This window comes from Camelus dromedarius, chromosome 5 (genome assembly GCF_036321535.1).
Source record: "Camelus dromedarius isolate mCamDro1 chromosome 5, mCamDro1.pat, whole genome shotgun sequence".
In the NCBI taxonomy this organism is placed as follows: domain Eukaryota; kingdom Metazoa; phylum Chordata; class Mammalia; order Artiodactyla; family Camelidae; genus Camelus; species Camelus dromedarius.
Genome location: NC_087440.1, coordinates 29,499,309 through 29,513,096, shown reverse-complemented (window position 1 = coordinate 29,513,096; position 13,788 = coordinate 29,499,309). Strand labels below are relative to the sequence as shown.

Sequence of the window (13,788 nt, the reverse complement as noted above, 5' to 3'; positions counted from 1 at the left end):
TCAATAAATAACTCTTAGTGATTTTTGGATCTTTAAATATTCATTCATTCATTACTCATTCATGAATTCATTGTTAACTTATTATCCATTCTTTAACAGCTATTTGCTGAGTGCCTAGCGTGCTTGACAGTGTTGTAGGTATCTTGCCAATTTGGGTATTGCCCCAGACATCAATAGATCACCCAAATGTCTAATTACAAAGTCTCTCAATATCCACCAGGGGAAGGTGAATAGCATTCTAAGACAATCTGTGAGCCCAGATGACTGGGGGGAGTAGAGGAGAGAGGTCAAAAGTGTGGACTCTGGAGTCACACATCCTCCTCATGATCCAGCTTCACTACTTACCAGAGGACAACTTAATTTCTCAGTATCTCTTTGGACAATGAGGACACTAAAATATCTGCCTCACAGGGTTGTCAGGAAAACTAAACAAAATAATACTTGTAAAGCTTAATTAAAGTGTGTCTACATATGGTCAGAACTCAATAAACACTGACTGGTTATGTTACCGTCATTGCTAATTGTTCTGTTAAATGGAAAATAAAAGCTGAAAGAAGATTGTACAATTGTTTTATCCTAGAGAATCAGACAGAAAGAGCTTCTGACCCCAGACCCCTGCTGTATGACAATTAAACCCTTAGTAACTACCCATTCACACCGAAACTAGCCTTGACATAAGAAATGTCATGTTTTGTGATATGTGTGTCCTCAAAATTATGTAAAAAAATCACATTTGAAGTTTTAAAAAAATGTTCTAGTTACCATCATACGTTTAAGGTTTTTATATCATTGTTTTTTAATTTAAATATTTTATTAAAATTTAGGATAGTTTTAAATTTACAGAATATTTGCAAAGACAGTACGGACAGTTTTTGTATACCTCACATCATTTCCCTTAGTGTTAACTGCTTACATTATGAGGTACATTTGTCACAACTAATGAGCCAATACTGGTACATTATTATTAACTAAACTCCACTTTATTTATATTTCAATAGTTCTTCCCTTAGCAAATAGGCTTGGCCAAGTTACCCATGTTTCATTATCATCTAGTTACTGATTGTCCTTATTGCTCTTCATGTTTCCGAGAAGCCGTTTGTAATTATTCCATAAACAAACACTACCAACACCCAGTGAGCTTCTGGTACTTAGAGGAAATGGTAAAATCTATAATGTAAATACAGTGCAGTCTGGTTTCTATCTCTTAAGTGAATAGCTCTTTAACTTTCTATCCCTCCCCACCTCTTCCACTTCTCTCTTCAAGTCTATAGTTTATCATCTGCAAGTTCTATCCAGCACCCGATTCTAGTACAAATATTCTCACGGGAATCTGTAGGAGTATGGGGTACGCACGGCAATAAGAAAATCAAGGAAAATACCTAGGAGCCCCCATATTACTGACTTTGCTACAGTACCACTCTAAACTTTGGGTCCAGTTCCAGTGTCTAAGCATGTTCCAAGACCAAGTCTTGGTCCTTGTCCTCACTTAACTGTCCCATTCCTGTCCCACTGTATACACCTCTGAACTACTTTCCTCTCTATGCCTCTGGACATGCTGTTTCCCCTGCTGGAATTACTGATCCATTTTTTGCCTTTAACACTCAGATTAAGAGTTTTATCTTCTTGGATTTCAAATCTGATCCTGTTCATGTGGAGTTCTATTAAATGATTCTTATATGAATTTTCATAGTATAATATACTAATACTTAGTCAGCATAGCACTCACTGTATTTATTGCAATTTTCTTCTCACTTGTGAGGCTGCCTCACTAGTCAGTGATCTCTTTATCTAGAGTATCCAGTACAGTGCCCAGCCAAGAATCAATGCTTTATAAATGTGTTTTTCTATTGACATATAATTTATATACAATATTGTGTAAGTTTAACACATACAACGTATAGATTTGATACATTTATATATTGCAGAGTGACTGCCACTATAGCTTTAGCTAACACCTCTATCACATCAGGTAATTATCATTTCTTTTTTTGTGGTAAGAACACTTAAGATCTAGTTTCTGAGCAATTTTAAAGTATACGATATAGCATTGTTGACTGTAATAACTATGCTATGCATTAGATCTCCAGGACTTACTCACTTCTGGTTGCACATTTGTACCCTTTAACATCTCCCAAGTTCCTCCTCTCCCCAGCCTCCCATTCTACTCTTTTTGTATATGAGTTCCATTTTTTTAGATTGCACACTTCAATGATATCGTATGGTATTTGTCTTGGTCTGGATAAATGCTTTGGAAGGAAGGAAGGAACAGAACAAGAAAGGAAGAAAAAGAAAGAAGCACGTGGCACAGTCCTTCATCTGAAAAGAACAGGACTGCCATGGTTAGCTATTCCCTTGTCTAAACAGCCCCTATACTTATACCCTAGGCAGTCACAGAACAATAAACTGTTGCCAACAACAACAAAAGACACTTTTATGCTGCGACATGAGAATCCTTTTTACCTCAGGAAATCATGAACGAAGGTGCATGTTATTTAGATTATAATATTCTTTCTGTTGTTATGGTTGTGCTATTCAAACACACAGAAGTTTAGGCTTGACCTGAACGTTCATGCTGTAATTCAGGGACTCAAGCTCCCCTGACCTAAATCGCTTAGAAACCCATTCATGTAATAACAGGACTGAGGCAGAGTCTTCATCGTGCCACTGAATCAAACATCTTCCTTGCCTACCTGAGCTTCAGCAAATTTTAAAAGGAAGTAAAATATTCTAATAGTTTTCCAAACAAATATTTGTTGTTGAGTTAGCAATCCAGTGTAGTGATACTGACCATCACCTTCTCCCTGCCCTTGTCCCAACTTTGAGTAGATTGTGCAAAACTGTGGAAATGGCCTGGATATTTATTAGTTTATTAATTACCAAGTAACCTTCAATATAGTTTTACAAAGAGTCATTTAGTGGTGATTACAGTTGCAACAGTACTCTCTGGCTGCTACCCAATCACTGGCCCAGAGATTCCCTCAGGGTTGTGATGAGGCATAAAGACTGCTGATGGTTTCTCTCTCTTGGCAGCTAGGAACGTAGCCGGAAGTTCTTGCAGATCAAGATCAGAAGCCATGGCATGGCTGTAAACTCATGAAATCCTATCTTTGAGAAAGATAGAGGGAGAAATAGAGAGAAAGAGAGAGAGAAAAGAGAGAGAAAGAGAGAGAGAGAGAGAGAACAATCAAACTCAGGACCTCTTCTTGGGCTGGAGGTGCAATCCTTTCTGTAAGAGAAGCATCACTCTACAGATCTCAACTATTTAGTGTGAATATCTGGTTATAGGTCACATTTCTAACTCAGAAAGGTTTATTGATCCAAGAAGATCTCAGGTTGTCCAGATCCATGGCGTGGGACCACACTCAAGAAGACAGCCAGAGTAAGTCTCCCACTTGGAATGACAGGTTAACAGCTGGTGAAAGACACAAGAATTTTATTGATGCTAATCACATTCAAGGATAAAGAGAGATCTTTAAATTCTTCACTTTTTTTTGGCAATATCTGCTCTAGTAATGCTATTAAGTGATTCAGGAAATAGTTCGTTACAGTTTAGAGTGGGTATCAATATTACTTCAGTTGGAATTTAGTCCTGGCTTTACCACTAACAGTGAAACCTAGATAATTCAGTTTCCTCTCTGCACTTGATTTGTTTCACCAATGGTTAAATAAGTGGAATAAAGTCAAGTGTTCTCTAAGATCCTTTTTACTCATATAAGATAGGACTTTACATAAATCTACGAGGTTTTGAGAAAGTCATTCAAAGGCATTACTCTAAAATGAATCTAAACTGACTGTATTTCAAAAAAAATAATAAAATAAAATGAATCTATGTCAGGAATAGGTTTATATTCATCTTTTTATATTCACAGCACAGTACACGACACAGAGGATGTGCTCAATAAATATTCATTAAGTGACAGAACAAATAAATACTGGTGCTGTATGAAATACAGAAATATATCTGTAGTCTATATTGTGTTCCACTAACTCAGTTGAAGATTTTGTCAAGACTTTACTTGCTCAGACACTATTGCACAGAGAGTTCACTGTGAGGTGGAGCTGGCTATTAGGAAAGAAATCCAGAATGTCTGATCTCTGCCCTTTGCAAATCACTCACAGGAGAAGCTGAGACTAAATCTTTTTCCCAGAAAATATCAGAGAGCTGCAGTCTTGCTATTTGTTCTATTTAAAATAATTTAGGTGGACTCATGGAGTTAAATATCGGAGCAACCTTGTTTCTTTAACACAATAGGTCCCATTATAACTAGTATATATTCTTTGGCATCATCACAGGGAGACCAAATTTGACCTAAGACCCTGGGAGGACCAGTGGAAATAATCAGTCCCATAGAGGTTCTTTTTCAGATGTCTGATACCGATGCTCCTGAAATTCCACCACTAAAACGATCTTGACTTAGATTTGCAGATCACTTTTTGCTTTTCCGTCCATTAATTAATTCAGTCCTCACCATGAGTGGCATTATTTTCTCATAGAGAAGGACTGAAGTTAATAGAAGTGAGGAAAATTGCGTTCAGATCTGTCTGTAACAAGCAAAGCTATGCGTCAAACCCAGTTGTTCTATCTTTAAATTCTGTGTTCTCTCTCCCAATCAAGAAAGTAGAAAAACCTCGGGTCTTAGACTTGGATTAATTTTATGGGCTACTGAGGCAGATTCAAGATAAAGTTTAAATAGTCACTATCCTAGGAGCACAGAGCAGCTGCACGAGCATTTTTGGGTATCCTTGTTTGAACTCTTAAAGAAAGTCATGCAAGGATATGGACTATATTCTGATACTACTCCAGTCAAAAATATGTATTTGAGAGGGTGGATGTGAGCAGAAGATGCACTTTCTAAGATTTTGATAAGCTTGGAATTTACGTAAATGGAATTAGGAGATGCACATGGTAAGGAGGTTAGTGTCCTAACATGACTCCTATCCAGGCTTCTCTCCCTCCAGCATGGTCTCCAGTCACTAAGGTGTGTGGTGATGATTAGATACTCACTTACAGTGTGCCGTGTACGTAAGTGCTTTATATGGAACACACATGTAATCTTTACAACACTTATGTGGTATGTGCTACTTTTTTCCACGTTTTGCACTTGAGAAAACAGGCAAAGGGAAGTTAAGTAAGTTTCCTAAAATTATAGTGTTAGCAAGCAGGAGAGTTAGAATTTGAACGTAGGAAAGCTGGGTTTCAGACTTTTTTTTTTTTTAAAGTGCTCTCACCACCTCCCGTTCCTGCTGCCCGCTTGCCCTACGAGTGATCTTTATTTATGATCCCCCAAGTCATCCAAGATAAATTCCAACTCCTCGGCTTAGCTCACAAGACTGTTTATGATATGAGAAACTTTTCCTTTTTAGCCTCACTTCCGGACTCTTCCCTTCATGGATTCTGTGCTGAATCATATCAAACCTGTTGACATTACCTATAGAGGAGTCTATGATGATTTACACCTTTTATCTTCATATATTCTATTCACTATTCACTTCCTGCCTTGTCCACTTCTCTGGCCCTAACCCTGCAAACTACTTCATCTTCAGGTTAACTCTAAGTCATCTTCCAAAATTCCACTCAATGATGACTTTCTCTGGAAAGGTGTCCCTGACTCTCCTGGACTTTCTTACCCTTATCTCATAAAACTGTGATTGAAAGTTTATGTGTAGACCTCCTCTATTTGATTGTCAATTCATGGCAAATAAAATAATGTCTAGATTAATGACCAATATCACATCACTTGCTACTGCATTCTCACTGTAAATTAAATTGAGCAAAATTGGGCACAAATTGTGTGTGTTGTGATGATCTTGCCAGTCACAACAGTAGTCTTCATCTCTAAATGCTAGGTATAATTTAAAAATATAAACCAAACTCTTTGTGATTAGCAGAAAAGGAATATTTTGACTTTGCAGAAGGTTTAAGACTTTCAAATGAGAAAGAAGATATGGTAATTTTGATGCCATCAGCCCCGCAGTATGCATATTGGTTAAGAAAATAAATTTTGAAGTCCCATTGCCTAGATTCAAATACCAATTCTGCCAGTCATGAGCTCTATGATCTTGGGCAAATTATTTCCTCTCTCTGTGCTTCAGTTGCCTCATCTCTGAAGTGGGGATAGCGATGATAGCTTACCTTATAAGATTTGTATGAGAATTAACTGAGAACAACACGTGGCATATAGTAGATACAAGTGCCTTCTCTTATCAAATATTTTTTCAACCTTTATGATTTTACCAATTGGTGATAATTGAGCACATCTGGTTTTACTGTTATAATGTCATAGAATATTCAAAGATTTAAGAACACAGAGCATATCCTCCTCTTAAAGGACTCTGTGCCATAAAGGAAAAATTGCTTTAAAAAATTGTTTTTAATTATTTTATTTTATTTTATTTCATTTTGGGGGGGGAGATAATTAGGATTTTTATTTATTTGTTTGTTTATTTATTTACATAGAGGTACTGGGGATTGAACCCAGGACCTCGTGCATGCTAAGCATCCGCTCTGCAACTGAGCTAACTCCTCCCTCTGAATGTGCTTCTTTAAATGCAACGCTTTTTCATGAGTTTATTTTTCTACGATCTATCTATCATTATCAATCATCTATCTATCAATCGTCTTTCTATTTCTCATTCCGTTTTTCTATCATTTATTTAAGGGTTTGTGTATTTTGTGGGTTCTAGATTCAGAATTCAACAACTCATACCAACCCCTTCACTGACTGTGTTATAGTGGATGATCTACCTGAAGTCTTCAAACTTTGGTGCTCTGTAAAATGGAGATAAAAATTATAATGTTCTTGTGAGGATAGAATGAGGTAACATATGATAATAGTTTAGCACACAATCCTGAACATAGGAAGGTGCTTAATAAATGTTAACAGTTATTAATAGTATCTCTACAATGAAAATGGGCAGACACTATAGTTTATCTCAGGAATAAAATTACGTAAGAATTTTGTTATTTTCTATTAGTTGTTTATGTACCTTTTATATAATAGCTGACTAGGTAAAATTATGAATTCTATCTACTAGAGGGGTCCCACTGCATAGACTCAAATTATAAAGTAAAACACTTCATAAATACCAACATGTTATACAGATGACCTCATTTCATTTCTATAACAGCTTTGTGAGATAGATAACTGTATCATCCATCTTTTATGGATGAGAAAACCAAGATTCAGAGAAGATAAGTAGATTTAGCCAAAGCTGCCAGTCGGTGAGGGGGCTCAAACCTGAATCACTCACCTCTGGGTAGTGCGCTTTCCATTGTCTGTGCAGAAAAGAGGTGTTCTTAGTATAAAGACGGAGAATAGCTAGCAATTTGCATAATTCAGAGAAGCCATTTTTATTCTGAGGATCTTTAGATCTTGTCTCTTGAGTCAGTCATCTCTTTCAAGAATTCTTCCCCGATTGTTTTTATCCAACATTTTTTCTGTATGCCTTAAGCACTTGTGTATATAATTTGTAAAACATATCAAACATTTACTTTTTAAATGCCATTAATAGCTTTATCTGTCTGGGAAATTTTATTCCTAATTCTTACATATAATTACAAGGACAGAGTGTTCTCTGGAGCGTTTTCAAGGCAAAAGGACAGAGGATGATAAAAACTTCAATAATTTTTAAACGTTTCAACTCTTCAGAGCAACACAGAACAAAGTATTTCTCTGTATAGTTTGACCACGTCTCATGGATTTGTTACTGGCAAGCAAAATTGAATTTTCACATGCAAGTCAGGGATTAGGATTCAAACACATCCAGCATTGATTTATAAGCATAAATTGTTGGTAAGCACTGTATATGTTGTTCTCAGTCACTTAAAAAAACTTAATTTTAAATTGTGTTGAAATTTCCAAACTAATTTAGAAACTAGAAACTGAGTCCTCCCTTAAGTAGAATGCTATCTTCTAAAGTTGATCTCTATATATTATATTAAAAAATTCATCTAGGAATTTTAGACATCAGATCTCAGATTCTAACTCCTTGCTTTTATCTCCAGTCTCAAAAATTAATTTATCTATTTAATAATTAAAGTGTTTTCATCCAAAGATAATTTCTGTTGAGGAGGGCAGAGGGAGAGAGGGAGGGAAGAGGTGATGAAGAAAAAACTTTTGGGAGAGAAGAACTCTAGGTCTAAGTGTAACAAAAATTACATGTGTGTCAATAATATGATAAGAAAATTAATAATGAGAAAAATATCCACTCACTATATACAAGAAATATAAATAATTTCCTCTGTTACATTTAGCATCACTTAAACGTTTTCTTGACTGTTACTGTTAGGCTTTACCCACTCACAATGGTTTATAACATTTATTTTGTCTGCAGAGAATCAGAGCCACTCAACCAGTTCTGCCTGGATCCCCATGCAAGTGGCCAACAATGTCACTGAGTTTATATTTCTAGGACTTTCTCAAGATCCTGGAATGCAACTGATGTTCTTTGCCCTATTCCTCCTCTTCTACATGGTGATCCTGATGGGAAATCTGCTCATTTTGCTTACTGTCTCTTCTGACCCCCGGCTTCATACACCCATGTATTTCTTCCTCAGTAACCTGTCCTTTGTAGACATTGCCTATTCCTCAGCCACGGCACCCAAGATGATTGCAGACTTTGTTTCAGAAAAAAAGGTTATTTCCTACTGGGGCTGTGTAAGTCAGATGTTTACCTTCCACTTTTTTGGTTGTGCTGAGATTTTTGTTTTGACTGTCATGGCTTTTGACCGTTACGCCGCCATCTGCCAACCTCTCCGTTATACTACCATCATGAGGGCCAATGCTTGTATTGTGCTGGCATCACTGTCCTGGTTGGGTGCCCTGGGTCACTCCTTTGTTCAGACCTTCCTGACCTTTCAGCTACCCTTCTGCAATGCTCGTGTCATTGACCACTACTTCTGTGACGTCCACCCAGTCCTGAAACTTGCCTCTGCTGATACAACTCTGGTGAACATGTTGGTGATTGCTAATAGTGGTCTCATTTCCCTAGGGTGTTTTCTCATCCTTCTGGCCTCCTACACATTCATTTTATTTAGTCTTCGGAAGCGGTCTGCAGAGAGCAGGCGCAAGGCTCTCTCTACCTGTGGGTCTCATTTCACTGTAGTAACTTTCTTCTTTGTTCCTTGTATCTTTATTTATCTCCGTCCTTCCACCACTTTCCCACTCGATAAGGCTGTGTCCGTGTTCTATACTACCATCACCCCAATGCTAAACCCACTCATCTATACTCTGAGGAATGAGGATGTAAAGAATGCCATGGAACGGCTATGGAGTCACAAGGTCTCTCTGAAGGAAAAGCAGAAGGGATAGTTTGTCAGAATTGCAAAATCAGAGAATTAGCTGATACCTTAAGTGGTCCCTAACTTATTAATGATTTTAAGGAATCATCTCTAAAATTCAACTATGTCATACTTTTCATTTAAAAGGGAATAATTTGAGGCTATCTCATTTTTCTGCCTTTAGGTGGGCTAAACTTAAACCTTTCTCTATGGGCAAAATTTATCCTCTCTTTCTTCTAGAATGGGAGAGTAAACCCTTCTAGTGAGTATCTCATTTAACTGCTGTAAATCCTTTCAATTCAAATCAATCTCTCTCAAGCTATAATTCAATGATTTAGAATGGAGTTACAAAAGATATCGCTGAGGAATCAGATAATTTTTCCTAAAAAAAAGAAGTCTGACTTCCCAGGAGCTGTCTTCTTGTCTCCCTCCCTTTCTCGCTCCCTTCCTTCCTCCTGTTTTCTTTCCCCTTTTCTTTCTTTCTTCCTTCCTTTCTCCGCTTCTTCCTCTCTCTCTCTCTTTCTTTCTTCCTCTCCCTCCTTTCTCTCTTTCCCTCTTTCTTTCTTTCCTAGTCTTTTCCCACAAATATCACATAATCTAGTAGGGGAAATCTATTTACAAAAAGAAAATTATAACACAATATTAAAAATGCAGGCCGACATAGAAATATGCACTGCATGCTATGAAGAGGTGAATATAAACTGAAAAAGTGCCCAAAGGATGGTTTCCAAATAGGAGGAAAAAAGAAACATTTTACATATTTTGGTGTGGAGCAATTTTTTAAGAGATGCTATTGGAGAATTTGAATATTCTCTATACTCCAGTATTATATTATTTTTACTGAAAGTAATCTAACTTTTTTTTTGCAATGCATAGAATAATTAAAGCAACTAAAATGAACTGACATTTGAACTACTGCAATGACCGAGTTAAGGAGATGTATTTCTATTATAAAATTTTAGTTAAAATTGTTTTCAATTTTTAAACAGGACAAAATTAATTAAGCACATTTCTTTTTTGTTATGTCCTTTGGAGAATATCTGGGTATTCTAAACACTTCAGAAAAGGCATTTTTATTTTGAGTAACTTTTTAGATTTTGTTTCATGGCTCAGATCTTTCAAGAAATTTGCTTTGATAATTTTCATCCAGCATTTTATTTTCTGTATGCTTTAAACACTCCTGTATATAGTTTATTAAATACTGTCAGACACATTTTTTTCCTGGTTTTTGTTTTTTATCAAAATGGATTTTTATCTCATTTCCATGATTTATTAAGAAAGTAAATCATGTATCTTACTTCTTTTCTACTCCTCATACATAGCACAGAGCTGGATTCACAATGCATTCTTGTGATAGAATAAGCTGATTGTCATCCCAATATCCATTGTTTCTTCTTTTCCTTAGTATGAGACTTGACATTACTTATGGTGACTCTGCTAAAATATTGCGTTTGCCAGTCTCTCCTTTGCAGCTGGCGTGGACAATATAATGTTAACGGTAGCTTAACTACTACTATTAACTACTACTACGACTAACTACCCTTTAAAATGGTTTCTCTGCACTTCAGTCCTTTTGTACACAATCACCATTAATATTTTGTTGCACTTCCCTTTAGTTATTTCTCTTAATACCTTTTCTCTGCAAAAAAGGATTATTCTATTCTATGTATAAATACCTAATTAAAAAATAATAAATACATTGAAATTATATTTAAAATGGCAGGCTACATTAGTTTTCCTTTTTCCTCCTAAGATCTAAGTAAAATAATAAAAATAATAGCAATAATAATAATAACAACAACAACAAAGGGGAAAAAGTTTAGACTCATAAGAAAAAAGATAGCAGGACAAAAGTTAGATGCAGACAAAAGATTCCAACAAATGTTTGGAAAAGAGAAAAACAAAGACTTCGTAACTGACAGTAGAGAAGGCAGAGTAGAGAAGGCTAACTCTAAAATATCATCTGAGAGGAAGACTGAGGAGAAATACAGATTTATCTACCAGAATCTCTGACGTGGATACCAGGACACCAGATAAGGGAGATGGTGGGATGCAAGGCTGGTAATAGGGAGAGTATGAGAAAGGAACAGTTCAATCTCCCATCCTCTCTTTCCACCCCCTCTCCCAGATGCTCACAGAGGCATAAGCTTTGCAGACAGAATATTGGATCTTTGCATCAAAAAATTGAATATTAAAGAAAAGTCTTTCACATTCTGCCTTTGAATATCACAAATGGAATGGCTGCCTCTCTACAGAAGCCTACCAATTAGTAAGCTCTGCTAGTAAGCTCTGCTCCACTGATCCAGAGCTTTCGGTCAAATTTTTGCTACCTAATTCTTTAATATACATAAGATATTTGAAGAAAAAAGTGAGCTTCAGGAAGGCCAAAAGGAATCTGGTGGAATCAAGATAACACAGGAAGAAATACACTTAATAAAAACCATTTGTATTTTCATATTGATGAGATAAAATATTTGTAATCCTGAAATGAGAATATGATGATTTAAATAAATGAACAGAATAAAAAATTACTTTTGGAAACTAAATAAAATTAAAAGAATAATAAAAATTAAATCAATAGAGGTTGAAAGATAGAATCAAAGATGTCTCCATGTAAGTAGAATGAAAAATTTCAAAGAAATGGAGAACAGAAAAAAATAAGAAATAGAAAGAATCAAGTCAAGAGGTGAAACATTCAACTCATATTTGTTCCAGGAGAATAGAGAAGACAGGGGTGAAGAATTTAAAAGAAATAGTGAAGAAAAAACTCAGAGCAGACAGGTTTAAATCTTCAGATACAAAATATTAACTGAGTGCCCACCATAACTATGAGAAAACAATACTATTATTATGAAATTTTATTACCCTAGAGGTTGAGAAGATTATAAAATTATTAAGAAAGAGAAAAAAAAGGCCATAAATAAGTGAGCAAAAAATCTGAAAGATATTAGAAATGAAGCTGGAGGAATAATCCTCCCAGACTTCAGACAGTACTGCAAAGCTACAGCAGTCAAAACAGCATGGTATTGGCACAGAAACAGACATATGGATCGATGAGACAGAATAGAGAGCCCAGAAATAAACCCACACACCTATAGTCAATTAATCTTGGACAAAGTAGGCAGGAATATACAATGGAAAAAAGACAGTCTCTTTGACAAGGGTTGCTGGGAAAGCTGTATAGCTGCATGTAAATCAGTGAAATTAGAACACTCACTCACATCATATACAAAAATAAACTCAAAATGGCTTAAAGACTTAAACATAAGACAAGACACCATAAACCTTCTAGAAGAGAACATACACAAAACATTCTCTGATATACATCATAGCGTTGTTCTCATAGGTCAGTCTCCCATGGCAATAAAAATAAAAGCAAAAATAAACAAATGGGACCTAATTAAACTTATAAGCTTTTGCACAGCAAAGAAAACCCTAAATAAAATGAAAAGACAACCAACAGAATGGGAGAAAATATTTGCAAATGATGTGATTGACAGGGGCTTAATTTGTAGAATATACAAACAGCTCATACAACTCAATAACAAAAAAACAAACAACCCAATCCAAAAATGTGCAGAAGTCCTAAACAAACATTTCTCCAATGAAGACATACAAATGGCCAATAGGCACATGAAAAAATGCTCAGTATTGCTAATTATCAGAGAAATGCAAATCAAAACTACAATGAGGTACCACCTAACACTAGTCAGAATGGCCATCATTAAAAAATCCACAAACAATAAACACTGGAGAAGGTGTGGAATAAAGGGAACCCTCTTAGACTGTTGGTGGGAATGTAGTTTGGTATAGCCATTATGGAGAACACAATGGAGATTCCTTAAAAAACTAAAAATAGACTTACATTATGATCCAGCAATCCCACTCCTGGGCATATATCTGGAGGACATTCTAATTTGAAAAGATACATGCACCCCAATGTTCATAGTAGCACTATATACAACAGTCAAAACATGGAAGCAACCTAAATGTCCATTGACAGGTGACTGAATAGGAAGTTGTAGCATATATAAACAATAGAATACTACTCGGCCATAAAAATTAATAAAATAATGCCATTTGCAGTTATGTGAATGGAACTAGAGATCATCACACTATGTGAAGAAAGCCAGAAGGTGAAAGAAAAATACCATGTGATATCACTTATATGTGGAATCACACACTCACAAAAAGACACAAATGAACTTATTTACAAAACAAAGACAGACTCACAGACATAGAAAACAAACTTGTGGTTACCAGCGGGGAAAGGGGGTGGGGAGGGATAAATTAGGAGTTAGGGATTTCCAGATATAACCTATTATATATAAAATAGATAAATAATAAGGTCTTAGTGTACAAACAAGGGACCATATTCAATATCTTGTAATGGCCTATATTGAAAAAGAATATAAAAAAGAAAAAAAATATATGTATAAATTAATCACTATTCTGTACACCAGAAATTAACACAGCATTGTAAATCAATTAAATTTCAATTAAAAAAA

At 35.7% G+C, this 13,788-nt stretch overlaps 1 protein-coding gene across 1 annotated transcript; it reads left to right on the top strand.

The window, feature by feature from the left end:
* The first annotated feature begins 8,372 nt into the window (after positions 1-8,372).
* LOC105103703 (olfactory receptor 4S2-like) lies at positions 8,373-9,311 on the top strand. Its single transcript, XM_031452775.2, has one exon. The coding sequence runs from the start codon at positions 8,373-8,375 to the stop codon at positions 9,309-9,311; it is 939 nt and encodes a 312-aa protein (XP_031308635.2).
* The last annotated feature ends 4,477 nt before the right edge of the window (positions 9,312-13,788 follow it).

What these genes read in the sequence shown, in the direction of transcription:
- LOC105103703 (XM_031452775.2), top strand. Translation starts at nt 8,373, where the DNA reads ATGCAAGTGGCCAACAATGTCACTGAGTTTATATTTCTAGGACTTTCT.